Here is a 27846-nt window from a genome sequence, read left to right as displayed (position 1 = left end):
ACATCGGTCGTTTACGCATTTAAGACTAGATCACGTTTATACACATAGATAGATCCACTTATCATCCTGAGTCGACCATATTCGTAGCGATAGATGGATCCATTTGTCATCCCGAGTGTCATCTTAATCCAGAGTGAATTTTTTCGGTGTCATTTTTGCAATGAATCTTTCCGGTGTCATTTTTGCAATTTTTTCTCTTTCCACTCCCCATTCGAGTCCCTCCGCTTCCGCCCTTCCACCCCCACCTCCACCTCCACCTCGTCCCCAGCGGCGGTCGGCAAACCCTAGAACCCTAGACCCATCCGCCATACTTCGGTTACTGGGCGCGGGCTAGGGCCCGGCCTCCGTATTCGCAGCTCACGGCGATGCCGCTTTTCATCTCCGACGAGGAGCTCCGGCTCCTCGGCGGCGACACGGCCGCCGTTGCCGAGCGGGCCGATGCCGCCATCCGTGAGCTCCGGCGCCAGGTGGATACCGTACGCGCCGAGGCGGACGCCGCTGCGATCGCTGCCGAGCAGACCTGCGCCCTCCTCGAGCAACGGTACGCCTCCCTCTCCGCCGAGTTCGATCGCTCCCAGGCCGAGGCCGCCGAGCTCACCGCCGCTGCCGAGCGCCGCGCTGCCGAGCTTGCCTCCTCTCAGGCGGAGATACATCAACTTCGCATCCAGGCGGTAAGTTTCTACGTTTTCAGTTGAATGATCACATTGTTTGGTTTAGTTGGGTGCACTGATCACTCGATGTTTGTTGTTGTAGATCGCTAAGGATGGTGAGGTGGAGAGGTTGAAAATCGAAATCTCGGAGCTGCACAAGTCCAAGTGTCAGTCGCTGGAGTTGATTGAGCAGAGAGATGCAGAAATAAAAGAGAAGGATGGCATCATCCAGAGCTACTACGACAAAATTGTGAGCACTTCTGTTTAAGTACTTTTAATAATATATATATGCACTAACCAGTCAATTTGGCAGCCATATTCATAGTGAATGTAGGGTATATGATTACATAAATAAAGTTTTTGCGTGTTGCAACTGAATAAGATATTCTTACAAATTCATGCATGTTTGTTAGGAAAAATGTGGATACTGTGGATGGTTAGGTCCACATGTTAGGATGCGCTAGATCTTATCTTAGATTCTTATCAGTATTGAACTTTGTAACGTCAAAGCATGCTCAGTTATACGACTAGACTATCTAAATTATAAAAGCATGAACTGTTTTGATTAGAGTGACCTATGAATATTCCACCAAGCCCTGCCACTACTTTTCTAGTCCTGTGGTCTATAGACACTTATTTACATGCCCTCTTCTGCCCAAGCTGTGGTGAACAAGTTCTCTGCCTGAATTCACAAGTCACAAGAAGTATGGCTCGCCACATGTTCCATGTCATGTGTAGCAGCCAACCAAAAAGGCTCTTAGTTTTTCATTTTCTTTGAGACTTTAATTCTCTTTTATCTCGAGAATTGGGTATATATCCTGCAATTTTTGTGTAAGTTTACTGAAAACATGGTTATCATCTTTTCAGGTAAACCTGGCAGAGACTTCTGCTGGTAAAGAGGCTAGGATACAAGAGGTCGAAGCCAAGTTTACCCATTGTCAAGCAATTTGCAATCGCATTACCCAGGTATGAACATAAAATGGATGAATTGACACCGAGATGCAGAGTTGTTATTTTAGTCTAGTACTGCCTAATACTCTTTGATGCATTAATACTGCCTAATACTGAGCCTTACCCATATGTTTGCATGGTGCACCTGTTGGTTCTTATGTGGTTTGCTTTTCTTTGTCAGGAGAAGGAGCTTCTTGAAAAGCACAATCTCTGGCTTGATGAAGAACTGAAAGCAAAAGTGAAGAACTTAGCTGAACTAAGGAAAACAAATATGGATGAGGAGGCTCGGATGTCAGCAAGGATTGCTGAGGTGAGTCTTTGTGATCTAACTCATGATGGATAGATATGATTTAGAACACATACGCTGACTTAACCTTCGTGTCTCAGCTTGAAAGAGAGATTTCTGAATCTTCTAGCTCCTTGAGGCGAAGCAAAGAACGCATCTCTGAACTGGAGCAAAGGGTATCCTACATGGAAAAGGTAATTTCTCATGCAGATGATTGCAGTATTACTGTTTCCATCTAATTGTTTCTCTTTATATTTTGGTGATTGAAGGAGTTGTGCTCAACAAAGGACACTGCAGCTGCTAATGAGCAACGTCTGGGTGCGGAGCTTTCAACTGTATGGTTTTATCTCTCTTAACTCTCTCTCTGTTTGCCGCTGGTATGTGTGCACCCTTGTGAAGGGCGGGCCTGGTGCAAGCGGTAGAGTCTTACCGCCTGTGACCGGAAGGTCCCGGGTTCGAGTCGCAGTCTCCTCGCATTGCACAGGCGAGGGTAAGGCTTGCCACTGACACCCTTCCCCAGACCCTGCACAGAGCGGGAGCTCTCTGCACTGGGTACGCCCTTTATGTGTGCACCCTTGGTGCTGCTGTATGTCAGTATTTGACTGCCGCCTAGCGCCTAGAGATTCTCCACTCGTCCCCTGTTATCTCCTCATGCCTATTCACCATTCTTATAGTTGAGTGAGACTTTTTGTCACATCTTAATTGTTAATATCTGATGATCCTGTTACCTGATAGAAACTCATTATGAATAGCTGATGCAATGGAATGCTTGTGGGAACACCTGGAGTACTTTAACCCTTTGTTATCTCTAGTAGATGATTTACCATAGCTCATGGTGCTTAGGTCATGAAACTTGCTGAACTTCACAAAGAAAGTTCTGAGGAATGGTCGAAAAAGGCTGGGGAGCTCGAAGGTGTTATTAAAGCATTAGAGGTAATGCCTTTGCTTGTATATCGTGGTTACATGTTTTTGTCCCAGAGTCCCAGTTACAAACAGTAAATAATTCATGATCAATTTCTCCTACAAACTAGACACATCTGACCCAAGTTGAAGATGAATACACGGAAAAGCTTGAGAAGGAGTCCTTGTCCAGGAGAGACCTTGAAAAGGTATATCTATTTATATGTTCATGTTCCCTGCAAAATTTTAGTTGGTTGCAAGTTTATTAGATCTTGTCATAACCTGAGCAAGATCTCAGATGTTCTTTCATTGTGCTCTGTGATCTTATTACCGCAGGAAGCTGTCAACTTGAAGCAGAAGCTTGAAAAGTGTGAACTTGATCTGGAGAATACAAGGAAGTCCAGTGAATTGAGCCTCATTCCATTGGCCAGCATTGCAGAAGACTCTTCTGATCTAGTCGACACAACAGTACGAGGACTGTATGATCTCTAACACTTGACTTCTTTTGTCTAGTGCTACAATTTTCACAAACATCAAGAGCTTGGTTTGTTATACAATTGTGTTTGCATTTCTAATTGAAACATCATAGTTTTTCCCTATTTGTGCTTTAATTAAAATTTGGATCTTTATTTATGGGAATACCTTTATATATATAATTATATTGGACGCCATTACCTTCTTTTTGTGTTAGATCCTTTTAGATATGATTCTCTTTGGTGCATGTCTAATACAAACCCCCGTCAAAGTTCGCAACTTATATGCTATATAGACTGTAAGTCCTTAATTCCCCTAAAATTCTTGGGTTGGTTATAAATGTGTTACATCAAACAAGTTGAAATGCTAGGAAAACAAAAAGTTGTGAATTATTTATCAAATCACCAGCTGTTAACTTTTATTTTGAAATGATTGAAAATTGTATCACCCTAGCATATTGACCCACTTTTGGTGGATGTGGACTAATGGCCTGTCCCATACCCTTGGCTCTGCTTGGCCTGCAGCAGCCCATGGCAGAGTTTTGTCCAAGCAGTTGTGCCCCCCTTTTCGACGATGTTTCATTCAGTGGTGATGAAGCTGGTAGGCCTAACTGATCTACTGCAGCCTCTTTTGGTGGTGGGGCTATTCAAACTGAGATGAGGGTACAATAGGGCATATGAAACAGAATTCATGACTAACAATCATGCTAGGATTTGTTTGTTGCAGGTTGATCGCTTTAGTCCTTTCCATGTCATTTTCTAGGGACATGGAATGGGAATGTTGTCATGAATGTAGCACTCCCTGAACCTTTTGTTTTATTGCACTTCGTACTTCTCTAGGCCAACTTTTAGAGATGATTTTTTTGTAGAAGTGGATGTGGGATATAGAAGAAAGAAATGAAGAAAGCATCACTTCTGAGCATTCTAGGGTAATATTTAGGTCAATGTCTTTTTTATAAGAAATTTTAGATGCTGGCAAAGAAGACTGCAAAACGAGCGGTGAGTGAGGCAAAGGGGCGGGCCTATGAGGACCTTTTACCAACGTTTGACTACGAAGGAAGGAGAGAAGGACATTTATAGGATGGCTAGGGCTCGTGATAGGAAGACAAGGGACTTCAACCAAGTCAAGTGCATAAAGGATGAGAGGGAGCAACTCTTGGTGAAGGAGGATGAGATCAGACATAGATGGCAAGAGTATTTTGATAAATTGTTCAATGGTGAGAACGAGAACACCACCGTTCAGCTGGACGACTCGTTTGATGACACTAACAGGCGCTTTGTGCGGAGGATTCAAGAATCGGAGGTCAGAGAAGCCTTGAAAAGGATGAAAGGCGGTAAAGCGATGGGCCCTGATGGTATCCCAATCAAGGTGTGGAGATGTCTCGGGGTTATAGCTATAGTATGGCTAACCAAGATGTTCAACAATATCTTTCGATCGAACAAGATGTCTGAGGAGTGGAGAAGAAGCATATTGGTACCAATCTACAAGAACAAGGGAGATATCTAAAGTTGTACTAATTATCGGGGAATTAAGTTGATGAGCCACACTATGAAGTTATGGGAGAGAGTCATCGAGCAGCGCCTGCGAGGAACGACGTAGATATCAACAAACCAATTTGGTTTCATGCCCGGAAGGTCAACCACAGAAGCAATCTTCGTAATAAGACAAGTTATGGAGCGGTTTAGAGAGTAGAAGGACTTCCACATGGTTTTCATTGACTTGGAAAAGGCTTATGACAAGATACCAAGAAATTTTATGTGGTGGGCTTTGGACAGACATAAAGTCCCATCAAAGTACGTGACCCTCATCAAGGACATGTGCAACAATGTTGTGACTAGTGTTTGAACAAACGATGGTAGCACAGATTACTTCCCGATTAAAATTGGACTTCATCAAGGGTCAGTCTTAAGCCCGTATCTCTTTGCCTTGGTAATGGATGAGGTTACCAGGAACATACAAGGGGATATCCCTTGGTGTATGTTGTTCGCTGATGATGTAGTGTTAGTGGACGAAAGCCAGGCGGGAGTAAATAGGAAACTAGAGGTATGGCGACAGACCCTAGAGTCTAAAGGTTTTAGATTGAGCAGAACTAAAACTGAATACATGAGATGTGACTTTGGCGGAGCTGCACAGAAGGAGGGAGATGTGAGTTTAGAAGGTCAAGTAGTGCCTTAGAAAGATATCTTTCGGTATATGGGATCGATGCTACAGAGGGATGGAGATATTGATGCAGACGTTAGCCATAGAATCAAAGCAGGGTGGATCAAGTGCGACAAGCTTCTGGCATTCTCTGTGACGAGGGTACCACAAAAGCTAAAAGGCAAGTTTTATAGAACGGCGATTAGACCGGCTATGTTGTATGGAGTATGGAGCAGAATGTTGGCCTACAAATATTCGACATGTTCAACAACTGAGTGTTGCAGAAATGCATATGTTGCGATGGATTTGTGGTCACACAAGAATGGACCGAGTTTGGAACGATGATATACGTGATTGCCTAGGGGTAGCACCAATTGAAGAAAAGCTTGTCCAACATCGGTTGAGGTGGTTTGGTCATGTCCAAAGGAGACCTCCAGAGGCACCAATGCATTGTGGAGTCCTAAGCCAAGCTAATAATATGAGGAGAGGTAGAGGAAGACCGAAATTGACATGGGGGAGGTAATAAAAAGAGATTTGAAAGCTTGGGATATATCTAGAGATCTATGTTTGAATAGGAGTGTTTGGAAAGCAGCTATTGAAGTGTCTGAACCGTGACTTGGGGCTCTTGGTGGGTTTCAACTCTAGCCTACCCCAACTTGCTTAGGACTGAAAGGCTATGTTGTTGTTGTAACAGTCGTCGACATATAATTGTTAAATAATGATACAAACTATTTCCACTTGACGCATCCAGATTTCTTTCCCTGATTTATCATTATTATTCAGTATCATGGAAACTGTCCACATTTTCTGTAGTGTCACATTTATTGAGGAAGTAGTAAAGATAATAAGGAAAGGGGCAAAATGACGAAAGATGAGTGAATCAAAATGGTTGTTCATATTTAAAGTTTGTCTTTCATTAAACCTTGCTCCTATTTTGCAGGCCTATTTCTGATGCAGTTAATCAGAATGACCTAATGGTTATTCCAAAGGTACCTAGTGGTGTTTCTGGAACTGCTTTAGCTGCTTCTCTTCTTCGTGATGGTTGGAGTGTATGTCTTACCTCTTTTGTACTCTTAATTTCTTTGTTTTCACTTCTCTTTATGTTGCCTGATAACATTCATTGCATTATCAGCTTGCCAAGATCTATGAGAAATACCAAGAAGCTACTGATGCTTTCCTTCATGAGAGGCGGGGAAGGAGACATGCAGAAGCAGTTTTGGAGAGGGTAAGTTATTGTGCTTGTTACTATCTCTGAATTGGGATCCTATCAACTGCCCGTCTTTGTTTTACCCAAATGATCGACATTGGTTAAATTTCTTTTGTGCCATTGGAATTCTATTTGCCTTTGGCATGACACAGGTGTTCCCCACGTGTCATTGGGATACTAATAGAAAATAAGAGATTGAAAAATTTTGCTACGGCAAATAAGAAATTACCCTGTGGACGTTTGGCTTTCTATTTTCAATCTAGAATGTCGAAGTAATTTGAATCTTCCGATGGGTCTGATGGGAATTAGAAAGAAGTATGCTAGTTTTTCTACAGGATCACAGAAACAGTAATGTCTTTTACTTTAAAGAGATCCTTCGTGCACAAGTATGTGCTTCTTTATCTGAAACATTGTCGAGTATCTGAATATCTCTTGTGTACCAGGTTTTGCATGAAATAGAAGAGAAGGCTGAGCTTATCCTAGACGAACGGAGTAAGTTTTCGCACATTGTTCTTAACCTCTTGAAGCACCACACAAGTGAAATAACATTACTTGGCAGATGAAAGCACTGCAATACTACTTACTTTATGATTCCTCTCAACCATTCCTCTCTGTTTTTTCTTCTGATCATAGCTGAGCATGAGAGGATGGTCGAAGCTTATGCTCTAATGGATCAGAAATTGCAGCAAGCATTGCTGGAGCACGATAATTTTGAAAACAATATTAGGAATCTAAAGGTACGCAGTATGCAGGTATTACACGTTGATAGGTTTCATTGAATGCAGTTTTAACATCCACATACCTTTCAGTCTGAGCTGAAAAGGCGGGAACGTGATCATAGTGTGGCACAGAAGGAAATAGATGACCTGCAAAAACAAGTGAGCACTTCAACTTGGCATTTGCATTTCAGTCTGCTCGTTTTCATTATTGATATTTCAAATTTAAATTACATGGGAGCTTGTGAACTTTCAAACAGATTGTTCGTTGTGATTTATTTGTGTGTGTCATGTATGAGATTGGAGCAGCTTCAGGTGGTGGGACAGTGGGAGCCCCCGTAGATATTTATGCTGTGGTGGTTATCCACTAATGTCCTTCCTCCTTCCGTTCGTCCTGAAGTTGTTCCAAATATTTCAAGTCTAATAAAAAAGCGTGTGTGAAGTTATATAAATTATGTTTGTTATGCATCATTTCGGCATGAAAATGGCCATGTGTTATTGCATATCCATGTTGTGATTTTTGTTTTACTGTTCTTTGTAGGTTGCTGTTCTGCTAAAAGAATGCCAAGACATACAGCTTCGTTGTGGTTCTAGCCTTCCTAATGTAGGTCATGGCGCTTTTTCTTCAAGCTTAGGCAATGTTCTTTCCAATGTAGAGCATGATATCAAGGACAATGTAAGTCTCGTACTCTCATGGCTATCCCTTCTAAGGCCTTTTGTTTCATTATGGTTTTGCATCACATTGTTGTCTTGTCTTACCATATTATAATCTTTGGCAGATGTCGTTTAAAGATATCAACGGGTTAGTTCAGCAAAATGTTCAACTAAGAAATCAAGTTCACATGCTCTCAGTCGATCTTGACAAAAAGGATATGGAACTACGGGCAAGTGTGATATGTTGCTGTTTTTTTACTGCACGATTTTATTGTTCAATTTGTCAATTGCTAGTTATATTCTCAGTTTCAATTGCGAAGATACTTAATTTTATTCCTACCTTTGTAGGAGAGCTTCCAAATTGAGTTGAAGAAAATTACAGATGATGCTGCGTCCAGGGTTGAAAAAGTTATGAAGAAATCTGAAGAACAAGCAATAATGATTGAATCTCTTCATCGATCTGTATGTCTTACATATTCTTCTTTCAAAGACAGAAAATCTTTTTGTGTTGAAAACATAACATCAATTGCTGCATGTACCATGAATCATGAGGTAGCCTATTGTTATTCTTTATTGTTACAGGTGGCGATGTATCGGAAGCTGTGTGAGGAGCAGCAGAAGGCTCGTTCAAATGTTGATTCAGCACCCAATCCTCTGCAAGGTTTGTTCTATTATGCCTTTCTTTTGATTTGCCCTGCCCATTAGTTGAATAACTTGTATTTGTGTGGGGTTGACTGTGTTGTGGTGGTTTATGTCAAGGCACTTGTACTTCACAGATGCTCTTGGATGTTAACTTTACCTCACTCTTTCCTTTTTATTCTCTAGAGAGCAGCAGAACGGACCTGATGGTTCTGTTTGAAGGATCACAGGTAATTTTCTGGGTGATACCTTTCATGCAGCCTATATGAATACTGTGGTTTTGATCTATTCCATCCTGTGTTTTCTACCTCAACTCTATAGGAAGTCTCGAAGAAAGCTTATGAGCAAGTCTCTGAACGAGCCAGAAGCCTTGATGAAGAGTTGACAAAATTGAGGTTGGTCTTTTCTCTCATTGTTTATCTGGCTTACTTGTTACTTCACATAGCTAATGATCATTGTATGTTTATTTTTTATTTCATTATATAAGATCTACAGTAAGCTTCTAGGGGGTTGTAGGTAGCTTTATAGGTCAGAAATTCATGAACCATAATTTTTTTTTGTAACATTTGAGTAACTGCTAATTTTTTTTGTTGCGAAAAAGCTAGCTAGTTTACCCTTTGGTAGGGGGTTGTCGGTAGCTTTATAGTTCAGAAATTCATGAACCATAATTTTTTTGTAACATTTGAGGAGTAACTGCTAAATTTTTTTGTTGCGAAAAAGCTAGCTAGTTTACTCTTTGGTAGTAGCCACGTCTGCGGTGGTCTCATGCTGGTAGCATGTTGTAGGAACTTTCAGTTCTCATCCACACCAGGTGATATACACTGTTAATTTAGTTTTCCTTGCACTTCCGTTTGCTTTTATTTTGTTTGGTTGTAGATGGCATATTTATTGAAGTTTGACTATGATTTTATTTCTGGATAAAGTTCAAATACCTTCAATACTTACTGTTGTCAATTCAGGACTGAGCTTGAGTCTCTGCGGTCTGAGCGTGATAAGGCAGTGCTTGAAGCTGATTTTGCTCGGGACCGGCTTAATGGGTTTGCAGGGGAGCTTGAGCATCAGGTTCTTTTTCTGTATTGTAGTATTGTTTTCTCGTCTTAATTATATTACTCACACAATTAATTCTCAGTTCTTCGTTTATTTGTTGATGAGAACTCTTGTGTATTATTCTTCATGCTGATTTGGTTTATTCTCCTGTAATTACAGAGGAAGGAGTCTAATTCTGCTTCACTTAGGAATGCGGAGTTGATGCGTTTGGTAGTTGATTACGAAAGAAGACTTCGTGAAGATTTGGATTCTAAGCAAGCTTTAGAGGAGAATCTAAGGATGCTATCAATGGAGGTTTGTTTGCATTTTGTGCATCCATTAAATAATTATAATTATGCAGAATCCTGACATGATTTCCCAACATTCTAGGTGTCCACATTGAAGAATGCAAAAGAGAATTTAGAGAAGTCGGAGAAAAGAGCTTTGGATGAAGTCCGTGATTTAACGGAGCGAGTGCATCGTTTGCAGGTTTTTTTTTTTTGTCATTACCACATAGCCAAGTTTCTGTATATGTGTATTCTTTCTGTGTATATGTATCTGATATTTTACTTTTCAGGCTACAATCGACACAATCCATACCACTGACGAGGTTCAAGAGGTATGCAGTTTTAGGCTTTATAAGATGAGTCATGGAAAGGTTTGGAATATATGTTGCCTCTTTGTTAACCTGTGGATTGTTTAGAATGCAAGGTCCATGGAAAGGAGAAATCATGAGGAGCACATTAAGCGACTGGAAGTAAGTTTCCTCCTTGCTACTTCTGCGTGGTGATGATTGCTTGTATTTTCTTTCTTATGGATATGGATTGCCACTAGTGTTTTGTTTTATGTTTATGTTTTCATGGTTAAATATTTTCGACCGCTCATCTTGTGTTCAAGCTTGTAACAGCTCAAAACTTAGCACAAGTTATCTGCTTTACTCTTTCCTTTCTCTTTAATCTTACCTAGTTACTGACCCAGTTTTTCACAAACTGAATCATTCTGCAGAGAGATTGGGCTGAACTTAAGAAGGAGCTTCAAGAGCAGCGCGATCATGTTCGTGTTTTGTCGCTCGACAAGAAAAACGTGTTTGACAGCTGCATGAAGCAGGTAGAGGATATGAGAAAGGAGCTAAACAACTCGTGGAAAGCTGCTTCTGATGCTGAATCAAAGGCTGCCATTGCGGAGGTTTGTTGAAATATTTCTATTTTAGCTGGACTGATAGCATTATATTTGAGATTGGGACAATTTTGATTTGTTTCTCTTTCTGCAGGCCAAGTGTTCTGATTTAGAGGCAAAGCTGAAATCGAGAAAGGTAGATACAAATGAGTCGAAAACTGTGATTTTGCAAGCATTGAATATCAGAAATCAATCATATTTTTAGCGCTGATAATCTTCATAGTTTTTCACATGTGCGCTTTTTTATTGGTGAACCATTTTAGGCTATGTGAAGTGATTACTTTGTATAGTGACAAAAGTGCATGCCATTTTGAGGATTTTAAACTCCTGTAGAAGTACGATATATTTTAAGTTAAAAAAGCGAAATTTGTAATACTTGTCACTAACCTTTGATATTGAGAGTCTGTCTAGTTCCTTGGGGATGACAATAATATGTAGAGAACTCCTCATGGGCCATATATGCCTAGAATATATAAGTGCTATGGGCATTGACGTACTTACCCCACCCCCACCCTCAAACTCAAGGTGGAAGCGGAGGATCTGAAGCATTGAGTTTGAGTAAGCGAAGTCGATGCTGCCAGAGTTTGTGCTGTAGTGAAAGAAATCTGCCACTTGCAATAGAGGGTACATATTGAAGAACAATTGTTTTCTCATGACGTGCTTTTCTAGATATATGCTATGTCGTTTTGGCTTTTCTAGATATACGCTATGTCTAGATACATAGTTTAGAAAAGCCAAAATGACTTACAATCTGGAATGGGGGGAGTAATAGTTAATATTAAATTGACGGGCTGCAACAATATGCTGTGGTAGTCATTGCAGGGTACCTGGATATTTTTGAAGATACTGCAACATTGAAAGCACCAGGTTTAGTTTTTGGAGTGTTGATGCTGATGTATTCCTGTTTGTGAATATTTCTGAACAAATAATGCTAGATTGTTCATCAGAATTACTTTCATATGATTATATTTTTTTTAATGATGTATTAGTTTTAAAAATAATTGTCTAAATCCCATATCAGGTCTCCTGCCAGTTTAAGAAAATATAAACTATACTAGGGACTGCAGTAATAAAAAGATTATCTATCTGGTAGGAGAGGGAGGACATGCTATAAGGCATACCATTATGTGATGCCTGTTTTTTTTTTTTTTGAGAATGTGATGTCTGCTGAAGGGCGGGCCTGGTGCAAGCGGTAGAGTCTTACCGCCTGTGACCGGAAGGTCCCGGGTTCGAGTCGCGGTCTCCTCGCATTGCACAGGCAAGGGTAAGGCTTGCCACTGACACCCTTCCCCAGACCCCGCACAGAGCGGGAGCTCTCTGCACTGGGTACGCCCCTTTTTTTAATGTGATGTCTGCTGTTCATGGCCAAATTTTAAAAAAATGGCCAGTTCGAACCTCGTACAATTATAAGACCAGATCATATGTTGTACTAGATAGATCATTATCGTGTAAGCTCCTAATTGTGCTGTTATTCTATCAGGTCATTTCAAGGGATGGTTGCCATGAAATCTCAGCCGCATCTGAGGTGAGCTATAATTTGTTGCTATATGCCATTAACTATGTATCTATGAGTTTGTACTCCAATTATCTTGTATCTACGTTCTGCAGGATAATTGTAAGGACTATAGTACTGACATTTTGATTTAAATGGGTTCTATATTTTTTATATCCTTGTCTTTCCATGTTCTTTTGAAGCACCATTGAATCTTTGCACAAGAAGTCATTGCCCCGCCCCTACCCTCCTGTGTCAAGTGTTCCTTTATGCAGCTCATTGTGTATTAACTTGCTGATTGCCTGATACTTGGTGTCTTCGTCACCAATAGGAGAATGATGAGCTATTCCAGTTGAAAGAGGAGTTAGAGAAATACAAGGAGGAAGCACAAGCAAATAAGAACTACATGGTTCAGGTGCCCATCTCACACCTTGTTAAAGCCCAGAAGATCATGCTTACCTAGATGTAAAAATGTTTCTATGCAATGGAAAACTAAAATGAAAGTTAAAACCACCTTTACCACTATTACTTCTTAATATGGTAAAGTGATATTCTATGTTTCCTCCCTTATCTTTCCTGTTACCGACCTGAGTGCTATGTTCATAATATTTTAAATCGGAGGGAGAGGCTTATTTATGACGACAGCACCTTAATTTTGCCTTCCATGAAAGGTGCTTATTCTCAATGTATTGATCTCCTGAATTATGCAACATGAAATCTTGTACAGTACAAAGAAATCGCACACTCAAATGAAGTCGCGTTGAAGCAATTAGAATCTGCCCATCAGGACTACAAGGCTGAGGTACCAGAATTTTATATATGTTACATTGAAGACTACCTTTATTTTATATATGCACATTGACTTTGGTAGTTTTCATGTATAGACCGAGGTTGGCAGGAAAGCCTTGGAAGATGAGATTGTTAAGTTGAGGGATAAGTTATCAGAAATGGAAAAGAGTTATATCATGAAGTGTGAAGAAGCTGCCAATGCGATTGAATCTAAAGAGAAGCACGTCACTTCTCTCATGAATGAGATTTCTGTTTTAAGAACAGAAGTTTCTCAGAAACGGTAAGCATTGGTTTACTCTAGAAATACTTTTCTAGTGTACTTCTAGATGAATTGATGTTTTTTTCTGTTGTTTTGTTCCTCTTAACAGGCCGCAGTTAGAAAAATTAGAAATTGAATTGGCTTCGTCAAAGAGTTCACTTGATGAGCAGTATAAGCGCTGGCGAACCGCCCAAGATAATTATGAACGCCAGGTTTTCTTCTTTTATACTTTTGCTGATGTGAACCAACTTTTCTTGTGGAGAATGAGGGAAGCCCCCCACCCCCAAATAATAGTAATAATAACAAAATAATATAAAAATGTTGGCCACCATGCTTTTGATTCGTGTTGCTTCCGGTTTCATCATGCGGTGCATAAGTCTAAGTGATTTTGTAGAATAATTCATTGTATACTGCTATAATCATTTAGAATCAGCTAGCTTAATAGTAATGACTCATGCCGAATTGTTGGCTTTGCTATTTGGAAAGTTGTGAACAAGGATGTGCATTCGAATTGTAGTTCATGTACTAGCTACCTCTAGTTAGGAGCCTGTGCCTTGCCACGTTTTTTAAATAAATGGCAAGTCCCAATCTCTATCTACTATCCTAGCCGGGGAACTATCAAGTCATCGAGCCAAAAATTCCCTATCATAAAGCAAATGAATTTATATTCTATATAGATCCTCTTTTGTCACATACAAATGCACACAAAAATCAGCTTCATAGGCGTAGAGAAGATCCTCCAAGGTGGAGGCAAAGTGTGCAACATACCACTAGCCACCACCACCACCGCAAAGCACAAACTCAGAACTTTTAAATTATGAAGATTATTATATATCCATGATTGATTCATAGCATCTATCAGATTTACGTTTATTGTGAACATCACAAGTGTATGAATGCAAGGGTTTATACTGATCTGTATTCATGTTTACATCTGTCTTCTGTAGGTTATTCTGCAATCTGAGACAATACAGGAGTTGACAAATGCTTCTAAACAGCTATCTTCGTTGCAGCATGAAATCACTGTACTTCGCCAGACAGCAGATGCACTGAAAACTGAAAATGTAACTTTCCCTGCCACTCTGACCATGTAACCTCTTTTTTTGGGCCATTTTTAGAATCTATGTTATATTTCAGTCAGCCACATATACCTTTGAGTTTTTGTCTGGCTGTGTGCATGCCACTTCCGTAGCTCCTGGTCTGCCCTTCATAAACACCTTTCCTTATTGAAAGTTTGAAACATGAAACATGAATTGGCAGGAAATGGTGGTGCATTAACTATCTCATTATCTGGTACCCATGGTGGGGCCTGCTGCTGATAAGTCGTATATTTATTGCCAATGTATAGATATACATATACTTGTTCTTGCAAAAATATTTTTTGATTAGCCATGTTCTTGAACAATATTATTGCTGATTTTAATATGTAATGCGAATATTTTTTTATTTTTCATTCTCGTACAAGTATTTTGGGTAACCAAATCCATGATCGCTATTGTTGCTGATTTTAACAGGCAATGAGTCTGATTGGTTACTTGCCTTAGCCTTAACCTGCATTAGACCTTATGTAGCATAACCTAAGCTAGCATAAACATATCCAATATCTTGCTGCACAGGCAAGCCACATTTGATAAAATTGTGTTTGGTTTTTTACATTTTGTTGCATATATATTCACCTCCAAGTTCTAGTTGAGGTCTCATGTTTCTAGTAGCGGTAGCGCTATGGTGGTGAGAATATTTCATTTTTTGTGTGCTACCGGCTTGTGCGAACCTGCATTGTCTAATACGACCAAATCTAGCGTACTAGCTATTGCAGAGCACTGTGCAAGCCTGCATAAGAGCCTATTCAGGCAACCGAACATGAGCAAATTGGCACTGTACTGTACAAGCCTGGATAAAGGCTAATACAGTCAACCAATCAACCAATCAGACCCAATGTGATCAAAGCTTGGTTATGTTTCTTTCGCATTTCTTGTCTGACTGCTTGTTATCCCTATTTCATCTTCTGTTGTCAACTTCTTGTTTTGGTGGTTGTATGGCTGGCTTGGGTTCCCAGAATACCATCTCTGTTTTCATTGGTGGACTTTGAATCCATCTATATTCTTTGGTTTCCTTATGCTAGTCTACTTTTGATGCAGGATATATCGTTAGCACATACGTTATTTTTCATAAATTTTGATTATGTATAGTGCCTTCTTTTTGTGATAAATGGGCAAAGCAATCAGAAATAAAATCAAATTGGGCCTCTTCGTGCATTTTTTTTTACAAAAATGTATTGATTTCTTGATGTGCTACAGGTGTACATTTGCTGCATTGATTCCTAGAGTTTCCATTGGTTTGTTTCTTACGTAACTAATCCACACTGCAATCATTTCAGGATTGTCTAAGATCTTCTGCTGAGCAAGAAAAGATAGGCTTATTGAAAGAAAAGGATGATGCCCTGCAGAAGTATAATGAGCTTAATGATCAGGTTATTTAGCAAATTTTGTGTTGAATAACACACTATCGCAAGAGTATTTTTTATTACATTTTGATGTTTTGTTATTCTTGTTTAAGTTATTTTCTGCCTGTTCTTCTGGTTGTGCCATTGCCACTTTTTCATTCATACCAGAGCTAATCAGTTCCATCACCACATTGAATAGTTTACTACAGAATGGGTGTTAAACCAATGGTTATTTAAAAGTTAACCTTGAGCTTTGAGGGGCCTATGTTTTGTAAATTCGTATCTGGAACTTCAACACCTATTCTTATTTATTTTAGCGATTATCATTAGAACTGAGGGATGGCTTGTGCCTGTGATCCACATTGTTGTATTTGTATTGTCACTGGATGTCATGCGAGAGAACATGCATACTACTCCCTCCGGCCATCAATGTAAGGTGTATTTTGGTTAAGGCGTATTTCAATTTGGGAGAAGTCTTCAAAGTGTATTTTGACCTGTCGTTTGTCTTCCATTTTTTTGTCAATGGTTATAAAATTTACCCTGTATTAAAATTGCTTCAAATACGAATCTATTGATGCAATTTTTGTACACAAATGTGCATATAAATTCACTAATTGTTAGTCAACACTTGCACAGTTTGACTTTTCTCAAATAAGACCTTACATTGTCGGACAGATGGAGTAGTTATTTAACATTTAGTTGTAACTGCATGCTCGACATTCACCTTTTCTTTTCTTTTCTTTTCTTTTCTTTTCTTTTCTTTTCTTTTCTTTTCTTTTCTTTTCTTTTCATAGCACGTGCCTACTTCAAGTGTTAATTTGTAGTGGACAGATTGTTATCGCTGGGGTGTTGTGTTGACATATATTTGGAACAAATAATTGCTCTGTCAGTTAGGGATGAAACTGGACTGTATAAATCTCGTACCGTTTGCTGTCTTTGTACCAACCGTTTTTGTATAACCGAGAAAATGCAGTAACGGGACGGAAAATGGGACAGGATTGACCGGGACCGGAACTGGAACCGAAAATGGTTGAGGATATATCCTGCCCGTATTTGCAGTTCCCCGTTTTTAATCGGCATAATACCGTATTCAAACTAACCGGGATGGCCTAGCTTGCTGCATGCTTTAGCCCAGCCGACTGTTGGCTCGGTGTTGCCGCCGGTTGGCCTGCTAGTGCTAGCTGCAGGTTACCCCCTTGAGGTTTGTCTGTAACAATTAGTTGTTTGTTTATACTTGTCCAATCAAATAGTTGACTCAGATTTGCATATCAGCTTGTGGTATCTGACCTGCTAGATGCTGTCTGCAGTGCTGCTTGCGGCGGCTTGCATCGCCTGCTTGCTAGTATTTGTATGTAACAGTTAGCTATTTGCTTATTCTTGTCCAATCAAGTAGATGACTTAAATTTGCATATCAGCTTGTGGTATGTATATTAGTATATCTTAGATATGAAATAATATAACTCAGCACATCTTAGATATAGAAAATAATAAAACTCAATACCTGTAACTTTAAGTGTGTTATTGTGTACTTTGTTCGTGTTTAATATTCCGTTTCCCGTCCATTTCCGCCGAATCCCCGCTCGTATTTACCCGTTTCCGTATTACTGTCTATCCCGCTCCCGGCTTTTTTGGTCCCGGTCCTGCTCCCAGTCTGTTTTCATCCCTACTATCAGCGCAGCACTGTATGGTACTCCCTCCATTTAAAATTACAAGACATTTTGGCTTTTCTAGATTCATAATTTTTGCTATATATGCACATAGAATCTTAGATATACACTATAGATACATAGTAAAAGCAATGTATCTAGAAAAGCCAAAACGTTTTATAATTTGGAATGGAGGGAATATCATGCAAAAAGGCTTGAATTCTCTCCAAATAGATAAATGTCTCATGTGTAGTCGTAAATGATTTGAAGGTGAAAGAGGAGCTTATTTCCAGCCCTAACTTGAATTGGTTAGTGGCGATTGTGGACATATGTGTTTTATATGTTCAACTCCTATTTCAACTAGGCATATATTGGGAGTATGTGTTTTCCATTGTACCAACACATTTAAGGGCTTCCAAGTTGTATGACATTTATTTCTGAAGAAATTTATGTAGAGTTTTCTTCCACTGATTCTTACTTGTATTCTTTTCATAATTAATGATTCTGAGTTTGGCTAGCATGCATTTTTGTTCATGATTTCCATTTTGTTTGAGTGCAGAACAGAATTCTACACAATCAGTTGGAAGCTTTGCACATTCGGTTAGCCGAGAAAGAACGGAATATTGCTGGACTTTCATCACATCGTAATGATAACTCACATGCAGAAGATGATCTACAAAGTGTCATCAGCTATCTGCGCAGATCGAAAGAGATAGTAAGTATTGGATTTGGAGGCTTTTTATTGTATTCAGTTTGCACTAGATGTGGTTCTTATTCAGCCTGTTGACTATTTCAGGCCGAAACAGAGGTATCATTGCTTAAACAGGAGAAGTCACGGCTTCAGATAGAAGTATGTTATGCTAGCATCTGGCAACCAGTCCTGCATTTGTCCTCATTCAAAATGCTTTTCGATTTAAAAATATAAGATTCTGTGGGCCATTAATTGCTGCTTAAAAAAACTGCAGCACTTTCTGCTAAATGCAATGTGCCATGTTGAACATATAATTAAAAAATTGTTCGGTTTCTGTTTGGTAAACTGTGTGTTGGTAGTGTCGAAGGAGCTATATGATTTTTTTTGCTGTGCGTGACATTGCCATCTAGTTGGTGTCAAAACGCCAGCTCTACTGGCAATTGTTTGCTTAAATTGACTTCTCCCTAATTTTAGCCAATTTGCTTTGGAAACAGTCTTTATCTGCCACATGTATTTATGTTGCTTTATTACTTTGTTACTGAAATTGATGACCCTTTTTAATTCATCTGTCTTCAATGAAATTAGCTTTTTTTTTATAGACTAGATTCGGAATATTTGGTTGGGACTTTTGTGTTAGTAGTTATATCGGATGGAGCATGTGAACCTCCATTGTAGTTTACTCTGCAAACTTTCTCCATTGAATGTATTATTGTTTCTAATTTCATATGTTTCTTTAATGTTAATATAGCTGGAAAGTGCTTTAAAGTCCGCCAAGGAGGCACAGGGCTTGTTGCGAAGTCAAGCTGATAGTGCCAGGGCATTGATGTTCAAGGATGAAGAATTCAAGTCACTGCAGATTCAGGTGCAATTCAAATGTCTGTTGGGATTAGTAGATTACATAGCTCTGTCGCATTGCTATGTTGCTTTAACCTGGTTATTGAATGTATTTCAGCCTTATTAGCTTATTTGTCGTTTTTTCTTTGAAATGGCTGACCTCAGGTCAGAGAAGTTAACTTGCTTCGTGAAAGCAACATACAACTTAGGGAGGAGAATAAGCACAATTTCGAAGAATGCCAGGTAAGATATTAAATTGGTAATGCTTCATTGCTGGTTCATATCTGGATGTGCACAATTCTTTTTATTTTAATTTTGTGTGTTCAGAAATTCCGTGAAGAAGCTCAAAAGGCTAAAAGGGAATCTGAGAGGTTGCAGAACCTCCTACTGGAGAAGGAGGTAGACGCTGAAATGTGCAAAAGAGAACTAGAAATGCAGAAGGCAGAAATAGCAAATCTCAACCAAAGAATTTCTGAGGTAAGTTTTAGTCCACCTTCTAACAGTGTAACGACAAAATACCATGAAATTCCTTTGGCCTTATTAAGAACAGCAACTGTGGCTTTTGGTCCCAAGCAAGTTTTAGTCCATTGGTTTGTAATATGCAGGTTATTGTTATAAAAATCCTAACATTGTGAGAAGACAATATATGCATAGAAATCTACATATTGATATATTTGATTCTTCATATATTGAGTTCTGCACTTGTGTATTAATGATTTTTTTTTGGCAGCTGATTGAAAATAGCAAAGGCATTGATTTGAACACTTATGAAGCCATGAAGAATGAACTTCAAAATATCAAAGTTAGTCATCTGCTTTTCTCTTCTTTTTTCTTTTGGATGATGCCATTTTGAATGTTTCTTGGTACATGATGTTTAAACAATTGAATTTGGTCTTCTGCACAAAACAGTTTGATGTCTGTCATTTTTGTCTAGGTTGACCAAACATTTGATGAATCTCTTTAGTGCTTGTTTCCCTATTTTATACAAAATATTTTTGCACCACTTTAATTCCTTTATTGTGAGTTTGTGACAAACTGTATGGGCTTCTGCACTGTACTTCTCTGTATTACGATTATTATTATCTTCTTTTGGATGGTGGCTTGCTTTGGGTTAAAGTGATGGTGCCGAGTCTCAGTAATTGTTACGAGTCATTAAGTGTCTAATTTCATCAGTAGTATGGTATTGGATTTGCTTGACTTTTTTAGGATCATATTTTAGGCGTCTTATTATCACATACATAATTATCGTTTTCAACAGTCAACCTTGAGAGAGAATTCTATGGAGCTTGAAAGTGCAAAGAAACTGGTTTCCGAGAAAGAAGTTGCCATAAAGAATTTGGAGGATAAGCTTTCCGTATGTCAATCTGAATTGGATTCCAAGGAAAAGAAGCTGAACGATGTAGAGGTGAGAATTATTCAAGTTTTTAAGACCAATATATTAACTAATTCGCCACAGTACTTATAATTCTTATCCTATTGTAGGCCTCCCTTAAATCTGAGATTGACAAACAAAAGAAGATCAATATCACCTTAAAGGTTTGAATTTTTTTCACTTTCTATTTGCAATATTGAATATATATTTTCTATTTTTTTGTATTCATGTGCCTTCTCCCATTTTAAATGTTCCAGAGAAAGCATGACAACTTGATGAAGGAGAAGGTAGAGGTCGCTAAAGAAAATCAAGGCCTTGTAAAGCAGATGGAGGATCTTAAATCAAGTAAACACACTGTGCAGTTGCATCTTATTCTTTCCCACTTGTGCAAGCTTTTGAATAATTTCACGCTAGTTGCTGCAAATCTAATATACTTTAGCAGGTCAGAAGACAACATCGGAAACAACACTTGAGCAGGCTATAAAAGAAAAGGATTTCAGGATACAGGTTAGCACACTTTGCTTAAATGGTACACAAAATATTCTTTAGCCTTAACAGGAACATGTATTAACAGACATTAGAAAGAACCCTGGAAAAGGAGAGAGATGATAACAAGAAAGAAAAAGCAAAGAGTAGAAGGAACGAGAACACAATCTTTGGTGCTCTTCAAAAGGTGCAACAGGTACATTCGTTCACAAAAGTATAGTATCTCGTTCCTTGTTCAATTTAACAATATATCTTGGCTGTGTTTGTTTTTACGATCTGTTTGGATAATGGGGCTGGATTTCATGCAATTAAAGTTTTATGTGCCTTAATGAACCTAGGAGGAACTAGGTGGCATTTTAAATAAGAAATAGGCTCCCAAATTCTTTGCTTGTCAAATCCTCCGTCTGATTGTAAAATATATGGTTGTACTAAAAAGTGTGTTAGTGAAACCTCATTGAGTTCTACCATTGATTTATGAACGATTTGGGTTGGTCATGTGGGTGTGTTAGCATTTGGTTTGTTTGAAGAATAATTCCACAATGTAGGATATTTTAAATTTTACTCCCTCTGTTCCAAGTTTTAGTTTCCTAGTGTAGGGCTTCCCCTATGTATCCATCATGTACTTTATATATAATAATACCCAATGGGTCTCAATACAACTATCCAATTTAGTCTCTTATTATTGTATCATGATATCCAATTTAGTCTCTTATTATTGTATCATGATATTAGAGCTCTAGGTTATTGTATCCAATTTAGTCTCTTATTATTGTATCATGATATTAGTCTCTTATTATTGTTTCATTTCAATATGAAACCAGATAAGCTGAGAAGTCGACACTCCCCAACTTCCCGTCTAGGCTATTCCCCTGCTCCTTCGTCTATCCACTCTATGCACTTTTTCCTAGAAAAAACGCAGGAGAGCTGCGCATCATTATATTAAGAAGTAACAATGGGAAAGAATCCATACAACACACCCCAGGCCAGCCAAGAGGCAAGCCCCAGGGACACAAACTCACACTCACGCCAACTCACGCCAAACTCCCCCAAACCCTCTGGTCCTTAGGATACAAGCGCACACGTGTCTGTTTCAAAGGACAACCAACACCAGCACTAGGAGCCTAACTTTCTGAATGGGGGGCAGTCAAGAGGGAAATTCCTCGAGCCCCTGCCAAAGACCATAGTTTTCGCTCTTCTCCAGCAATGATCAGAGCTGTTAGAGTAACTAGGAATAGTACCACATTGTCTAAACACGTGAGGTGTTAGTCCTATGTACTCTATATAATCTGCCCATGAGGTCCAATGCAATATAACACAATCTCCACCAATTATATTCTCCTTCATGGTATCAGAGCCACCAATCGATCTCTGCCGGGGGCAGCGCCGCCTCTTTAGGCGCCGGATCCTATTGATCCCGCGCCCTCTTCGTCGTCGTCAAGCGGCAGATCGGGTCTTCTCGCGGCGCCGCGCTACCTCGCCGCCCTCTCCTCGCTCGCCGTGGAGGATGCTGGGTGTCGCCCCATCCCGCGCCGCCGTGGTGGTGGCCCGGGCAGATCGACCCCAACACCGCGCCGCCATGGTGGCGGCCGGCCAATCTGCGTCATCCTTGTGCGACCTCGCGTGACCGCGACCCGTTGTGCGCCCCGCCCCGTCCGACTCCGGCAGCTCGTGCCGCGAGCCGGGACGAGCCGCGCTGAGGTGCACTGTTGCCGGGGTACACCTGATTCGTTGCTGCTGTATCTTTTTGGTTTGCCCGATCACTGATCGGGATTGAGTCGCCCATCGCCAGTCGACCTCGCGCATACCTACTCCGGCATCGACATCGACTACAATGACATCTACATCTTCGACTGTGCGGCCTGGCCGGGGCAGGCGATGCCGAGGGGACGCCTTCCCGCGTCGCTTCTCGGTCATTCAGTCCGCATGTCCACATCGTCGGTTCGTCATCACCACCACAGATCGGGACGCCTCCACCGGCTTCTTCCATCGTCGCTCCACCTCGCGCGTACTTGGTCCGTACAACCGATTATGCGCGATCCACCTGGCTTCCGTGACGTCCATCGCCGAGTACTATGCGCATCTTCTCCGAGCAACAGGGCTGCTGGCTTGCTACCGTGTCGCCTCGTCGGGCTGCAGCACCGCCGCCCGTGTGTCCGCTTCACCGTTGCATCTACATCACCGTCCCTTGTGCATCGACGACTGTACTGCGCACTCTTTGCTGCGCCATCCGTCTGCACAAGGTCTTCGTCCTGCTGATTGGGTCTTCGTCATCGAGCTACCGCTACCTGCGCCGTCGCTGAGCCATGCTCGCCGGTCGCACCCCTCGTATCGTCGCTGAGCCCTGCTCGCCAATGCGTCTGCTCTCGCACTCTCGCACTGCTTCTTCTTCGTCCAGCACAACCACGTCGACAGCATCACCGTGGTTGGGGCCCTCTACCTTGTACGCCTGGTATTGGCAACACCGACGCGTGCTTTCGTCCCCAATGCGTTGCTGGGACTGGCAAACCCAGCCCACGCCTCGGCGCACAGGTGGCTTGACTGCATCGACTTCGGCATCGACCCTCCCGTTCCTACCCCGTCTGCCTCGACTGCGTCGTCGCCTTTCTTCTACGTCTGCGACGGCCTTGACTGCGTTGACTTCGGCATCGCCCCCTTCCACGACGACTGCCTCGACACGTCTCCGTCATCATCTTGGCGCCCCTCGCGCGCCTGCAGCTCCATCGACATGGCAATCCGACCACAACTACGTCGACCTCGGCCATCTTCAGCACGGCTTCTTTGACCACGGCTATTGCGCCCTCACGCTCGGCTACCTCGACATTGGCACACAGGGCTACCGCCTTGCATGAGGACTCATCAGTTTCTTCTCCAGCCACATCATATGCGCCGCATCGACTGTTATGACTGCAGGGGATGTTAGCTTTAGCTTCTTCTCCGGTCTCACCGTCTGCAGCGCTCCCGCTGTGACTGTAGGGGGATGTTAGAGTAACTAGGAATAGTACCACATTGTCTAAACACGTGAGGTGTTAGTCCTATGTACTCTATATAATCTGCCCATGAGGTCCAATGCAATATAACACAATCTCCACCAATTATATTCTCCTTCAAGAGCTCTTGCAATATAAGTGTCTGCTCCATCGAAAACACACCTGTTGGCTGTTGCGATGAGTCCATACAGTCCATGCCCCAAGAATTATGAGAGAATTGATTCCTTGCATTATTATGTCACTAGTAGCACTACTCACTATATCCCACCAATCAAAAAATGAGATTTCAGTGGGCTGAGGGGAGAGGGATTATAGGCCAACTTGTGACAAGAAATGGAACCAGAACTCTCTTGTGAAAACACAAAGAATGAGGAGATGATCAATGGTTTCTGCTGCTTGGTCACACAAAGGACGGCCCTCAGGGTGAGGAAGAGTCCCAACCTATGCACTGCTGCTCCCTCTCTCTCCACCATCAGCCAGGCTGACGCCGGAGGATGAGCTGAATAGCTCGACGGGATGTCTCCCTCTTTGCTGCGCCACCATTGGTTGAGCCTGCCTGAGATCCCTTCAATCATCAAGCTGCCCTCTGCCGCGTAGCCCCAATTGTCCAACAATATCGACAACAAGGTTGAACTCCTTGTTCCCGCAACCTTAGCTCAGCAACTTCCTGGATTTGGGGTTGCTGGGATTGGGGTTTCATTGGTTTTCCTCGATTTGGGGCTGCGTGTGAGGTAAGTTTAGGGTTACACTTGATCTGGGGGTGTGGGGATTAGGACTGGAGAAAAGGGATGACAAGTGGGCCTGCTCCCAAAAGCTATAGGCAAAATTTGGAAGCCCAAACACAAGTTTTTTTTGTGCAGCAGCTTGTCAAAAAGTGACTTCTCCAGACACTTAGAAATAAGCAACATGCATAAGTTTGAGCTGTGCCAAACAGAACTTATATTGCTAGGACATTTACAACAACAACAACAACAAAGCCTTTAAGTCCCAAATAAGTCGGGGTAGGCTAGAGTTGAAACCCATCAGAAGCAATCAAGGTTCAGGCACGTGAATAGCTGTCTTCCAAGCACTCCTATCTAAGGCTAAGTCTTTGGGTATATTCCATCCTTTCAAGTCTCCTTTTATTGCCTCTACCCAAGTCAACTTCGGTCTTCCTCTGCCTCTCTTCATGTTACTGTCCTGGCTTAGGATTCCGCTACGCACCGGTGCATCTGGAGGTCTTCGTTGCACATGTCCAAACCATCTCAACCGGTGTTGGACAAGCTTTTCTTCAATTGGCGCTACCCCTAATCTCTCACGTATATCATCATTCCGAACTCGATCCTTTCTTGTATGACCGCAAATCCAACGCAACATACGCATTGCTAGGACATTTACAACATCAAATTAGTTTTATTAAATCCACCATGGATAATGTCTTGATACTGCGTTTATTTGGTACTAGCAAACATGCCTGTGCGTTGCAACGGGACGTACAATTTGTTGCGCGGCCATGCCATGATGTGAGTGGTGTGGCACCAATGAAGGTTTTGCAGCTCCAAACTCAAAGCTAGAAGGGTGAGAGGGACAAAGAGGGGTGAGGAGCAGGCAGATGGGTGAGAGTGGGAGACGGAAGAAAGAAAATTTTGCTCTTTAATATTAGGTATAGATTTAGATGAACTTTGTCCAAGCTAGAGAAGTTTGACTTAGGACAAACTAAAACTTTACTTACATTTTGTAGAGAGGGAGTATACTACCATTTTTCTGAACATAGGACCAAGTTGCAAATTTGACTGTCCTTGTTCAAAATATTATATTTTAAGAATGGAAGTAATTAGAAATTGTTTCCTGATTATTTTGTGGGTCCCCTTTGATCGAAGTACTGATTGCAAGTATTGATTTACAGGACAAGAAACAAGTAGAAGAGTCTATAGAGAAGCATAAGCAGGCTGTGAAAGAGTTGATTGAGGTATACTTTTGATGCCAAGTTACTGGACAAATGTTTCAGATTTTCCTATTTTAGTTAAATGATCCCTAACTTTGATAAAAGAATACATAAAACATTGTCTTTGATGTACCTTCTATATAATAACTGAAAGTTACAACACGTTCTTTTCAGAATTATCCTGGATTATCATCTGAAGTGCCACCTGTCTCTGCACTAGAAGAGCAATTTCTTTCATACTTCCGTGCAGCTAAAGATATGGAGGAATCTTCTAGTCCCTTCCGTGATGGTGCAGCGACTCAAACTCCAATTGTTGAAACTGCCCCTGTGGATTCAGTATCTCAGAGACCGACTTCAACTGCAGGTGATTCAGTATTCGTTTTGTTATGACATCGCTGGCATCCTATTCACTAGTGGACACAATGATCAATGCACTGTCTTCTGAAGCATTTGATGTTGTTTCTTATGTGATGACATTTGATTCTTTACTCTTCTGGTCAATGTGGGAGCTCATAAGTCGTTCAGTTGCAGGACGTCAGGTAGATACTCCGCCAAGACCAGCTAAAGCTAAAATGACGGAAGATAGAGCAGTTCCCAAACCAAGCACTGAAGTACGCAGGCCTGGAGGAAGAAGACCCCTTGTTCGTCCTACTCTACGAACTGAAGAACCTCATGCTGATACAGATACATCAGCTGTTGATGCCTCCACAGTTGTTCAGGACAAAGGGGGGCCATCAGTAGAGCGTGAAACTTCTGGCATTTTACCTGTGTTACAGCCTTCGAGTCGTAAACGGCTTATCCCATCTTCACAGACGATAGACAGTGCCTCACGGGGTGAGGCTAATGATGCCAATCCTCCATCTAAGAAGCCCAAGGAGGAAGAATCTTCACAAGGGACTAGTGAGCTCAAAAGTGGTCAACCACCTCTTGGGGATGTAGCGGCACAGGTTGGTGTGCTTAAAGCCACTGATGACCTAGATGGACAACAACCTACAGAAGAGATCGATACTGATCAGGCATCTGCGCCAATGGTAGAGGCTGAGGCAACCAGGGAGGATGATGTGGGTGATAAAGATGAATCTGGAGATGCATCGATGGACATCAAAGGCCAGGATGCTGATGTTAATATTGACACAAATGTAATTCCCGTAGAAGATGAGCATGTGGTGGCAAAGTCAGAGGCAGTAATTGAATCATTTGACGATGACCAGAAAACAGAAGATTCGAAGGAAGATGCTCAGCTTACTACTGCAACTGATGTTGATGATGACATGGAGGAGGGAGAGTTGGCAGAGGAACATGAAGAGAAGAGTGATGTTGATATGTCAGAGATTGAGGGTGAGACTACAGCTGAGCGTGCTGCAGTGGAACCAGACCAAAGTCCTATAACACAATCTGGTGCAGCTGATGCCTCACCAAGCAGAACTGCAGATGCATCTCCTGCACGTGAACCTTCCCCTAATCCAGTCCAAGCTGGTGCAACTTCTCGACCCCAGAATACTAGCACTGCAACAGAGGCACGTGAACCTTCAACTAATCCAGCCCAAGCCGGTGCGTCTTCTGAACAACGGAACACCAGAACAATCAACTTTGAAAGGGCCAGACAAAATAGGCAAGCCAGGTTTCAAAGTGCACAACAACCTGCTGCTGCTCGGGGTCGTGGCCAGCAATCTGTTACACTCAGGGTATGGTTTCCTCATATTTGTTCATTTCAGTTGTGTGCTTATATCCAGCACTAAGCTGTTTCGGTGTTGCCTTTCTTTTGCAGAAAGATGCTGCGGGTCGAGGATCAAGGGGCCGTGGGGGGCGTGGTCAGTCCTAGGGAAGTAGATTGTCGTTTCCCGTGCAGGGATAATTTTGCCCATGGGGATACAGAGACCACCTTGTGTTTTTAGATCTACGAATTGTCTCTCATTGGCTCTTACTAAATGTGCCCTGACCTGTATGCGAATCCTTGTGGGTTCTGCGACAGCTACTTTTAGTCCAAACCGTAGTGTTTGTAAAGGCATCGTACCACAGCCTGTATGGCTGTAACTTGGGTCACTGGGCGGGGCATGTGATGCTGATTTGAGAAGTGTTTAATGTTTATACAGGGTGTAAGAGCA

General features: G+C 41.4%; 1 protein-coding gene across 2 annotated transcripts; it reads left to right on the top strand.

Moving 5' to 3' along the window:
* Nucleotides 1-210: 210 nt before the first annotated feature.
* LOC136467706 (nuclear-pore anchor-like) lies at nt 211-27846 on the top strand. 2 transcript variants are annotated; one of them, XM_066466473.1, is made up of 49 exons: nt 211-671; nt 754-900; nt 1518-1616; nt 1783-1911; nt 1989-2081; nt 2157-2222; nt 2731-2820; nt 2919-2996; nt 3124-3266; nt 6341-6449; nt 6533-6625; nt 7051-7099; nt 7241-7344; nt 7417-7485; nt 7865-7999; nt 8103-8207; nt 8326-8439; nt 8560-8638; nt 8803-8846; nt 8938-9011; nt 9576-9678; nt 9823-9957; nt 10033-10131; nt 10220-10261; nt 10346-10399; nt 10648-10827; nt 10913-10954; nt 12299-12343; nt 12642-12725; nt 13038-13112; nt 13195-13379; nt 13468-13570; nt 14306-14422; nt 15736-15828; nt 18007-18162; nt 18244-18297; nt 18887-19000; nt 19138-19215; nt 19300-19449; nt 19703-19774; nt 20231-20377; nt 20455-20508; nt 20602-20689; nt 20787-20851; nt 20919-21026; nt 25703-25765; nt 25916-26105; nt 26273-27426; nt 27510-27846. In XM_066466473.1, the coding sequence occupies exons 1-49, from the start codon at nt 366-368 to the stop codon at nt 27561-27563; spliced, it is 6030 nt and encodes a 2009-aa protein (XP_066322570.1). In that variant the 5' UTR covers nt 211-365; the 3' UTR covers nt 27564-27846. The 2 variants fall into 2 exon arrangements, with proteins under 2 accessions (XP_066322570.1, XP_066322569.1); XM_066466472.1 differs by having other exon boundaries at nt 26267-27426.

The sequence above is a fragment of the Miscanthus floridulus genome, chromosome 7, assembly GCF_019320115.1.
Source record: "Miscanthus floridulus cultivar M001 chromosome 7, ASM1932011v1, whole genome shotgun sequence".
Classification (NCBI taxonomy): Eukaryota; Viridiplantae; Streptophyta; class Magnoliopsida; order Poales; family Poaceae; genus Miscanthus; species Miscanthus floridulus.
Note: the sequence above shows the minus strand (reverse complement) of the source record. Positions and strands in the feature narration are given on the sequence as shown.

What these genes read in the sequence shown, in the direction of transcription:
- LOC136467706 (XM_066466472.1), top strand. Translation starts at nt 366, where the DNA reads ATGCCGCTTTTCATCTCCGACGAGGAGCTCCGGCTCCTCGGCGGCGAC. An exon ending in GGGTATCCTACATGGAAAAG is followed by an intron (nt 2,082 to 2,156) that starts GTAATTTCTCAT and finishes TGGTGATTGAAG; the next exon opens with GAGTTGTGCTCAACAAAGGA. An exon ending in AAGATAATTATGAACGCCAG is followed by an intron (nt 13,571 to 14,305) that starts GTTTTCTTCTTT and finishes TGTCTTCTGTAG; the next exon opens with GTTATTCTGCAATCTGAGAC.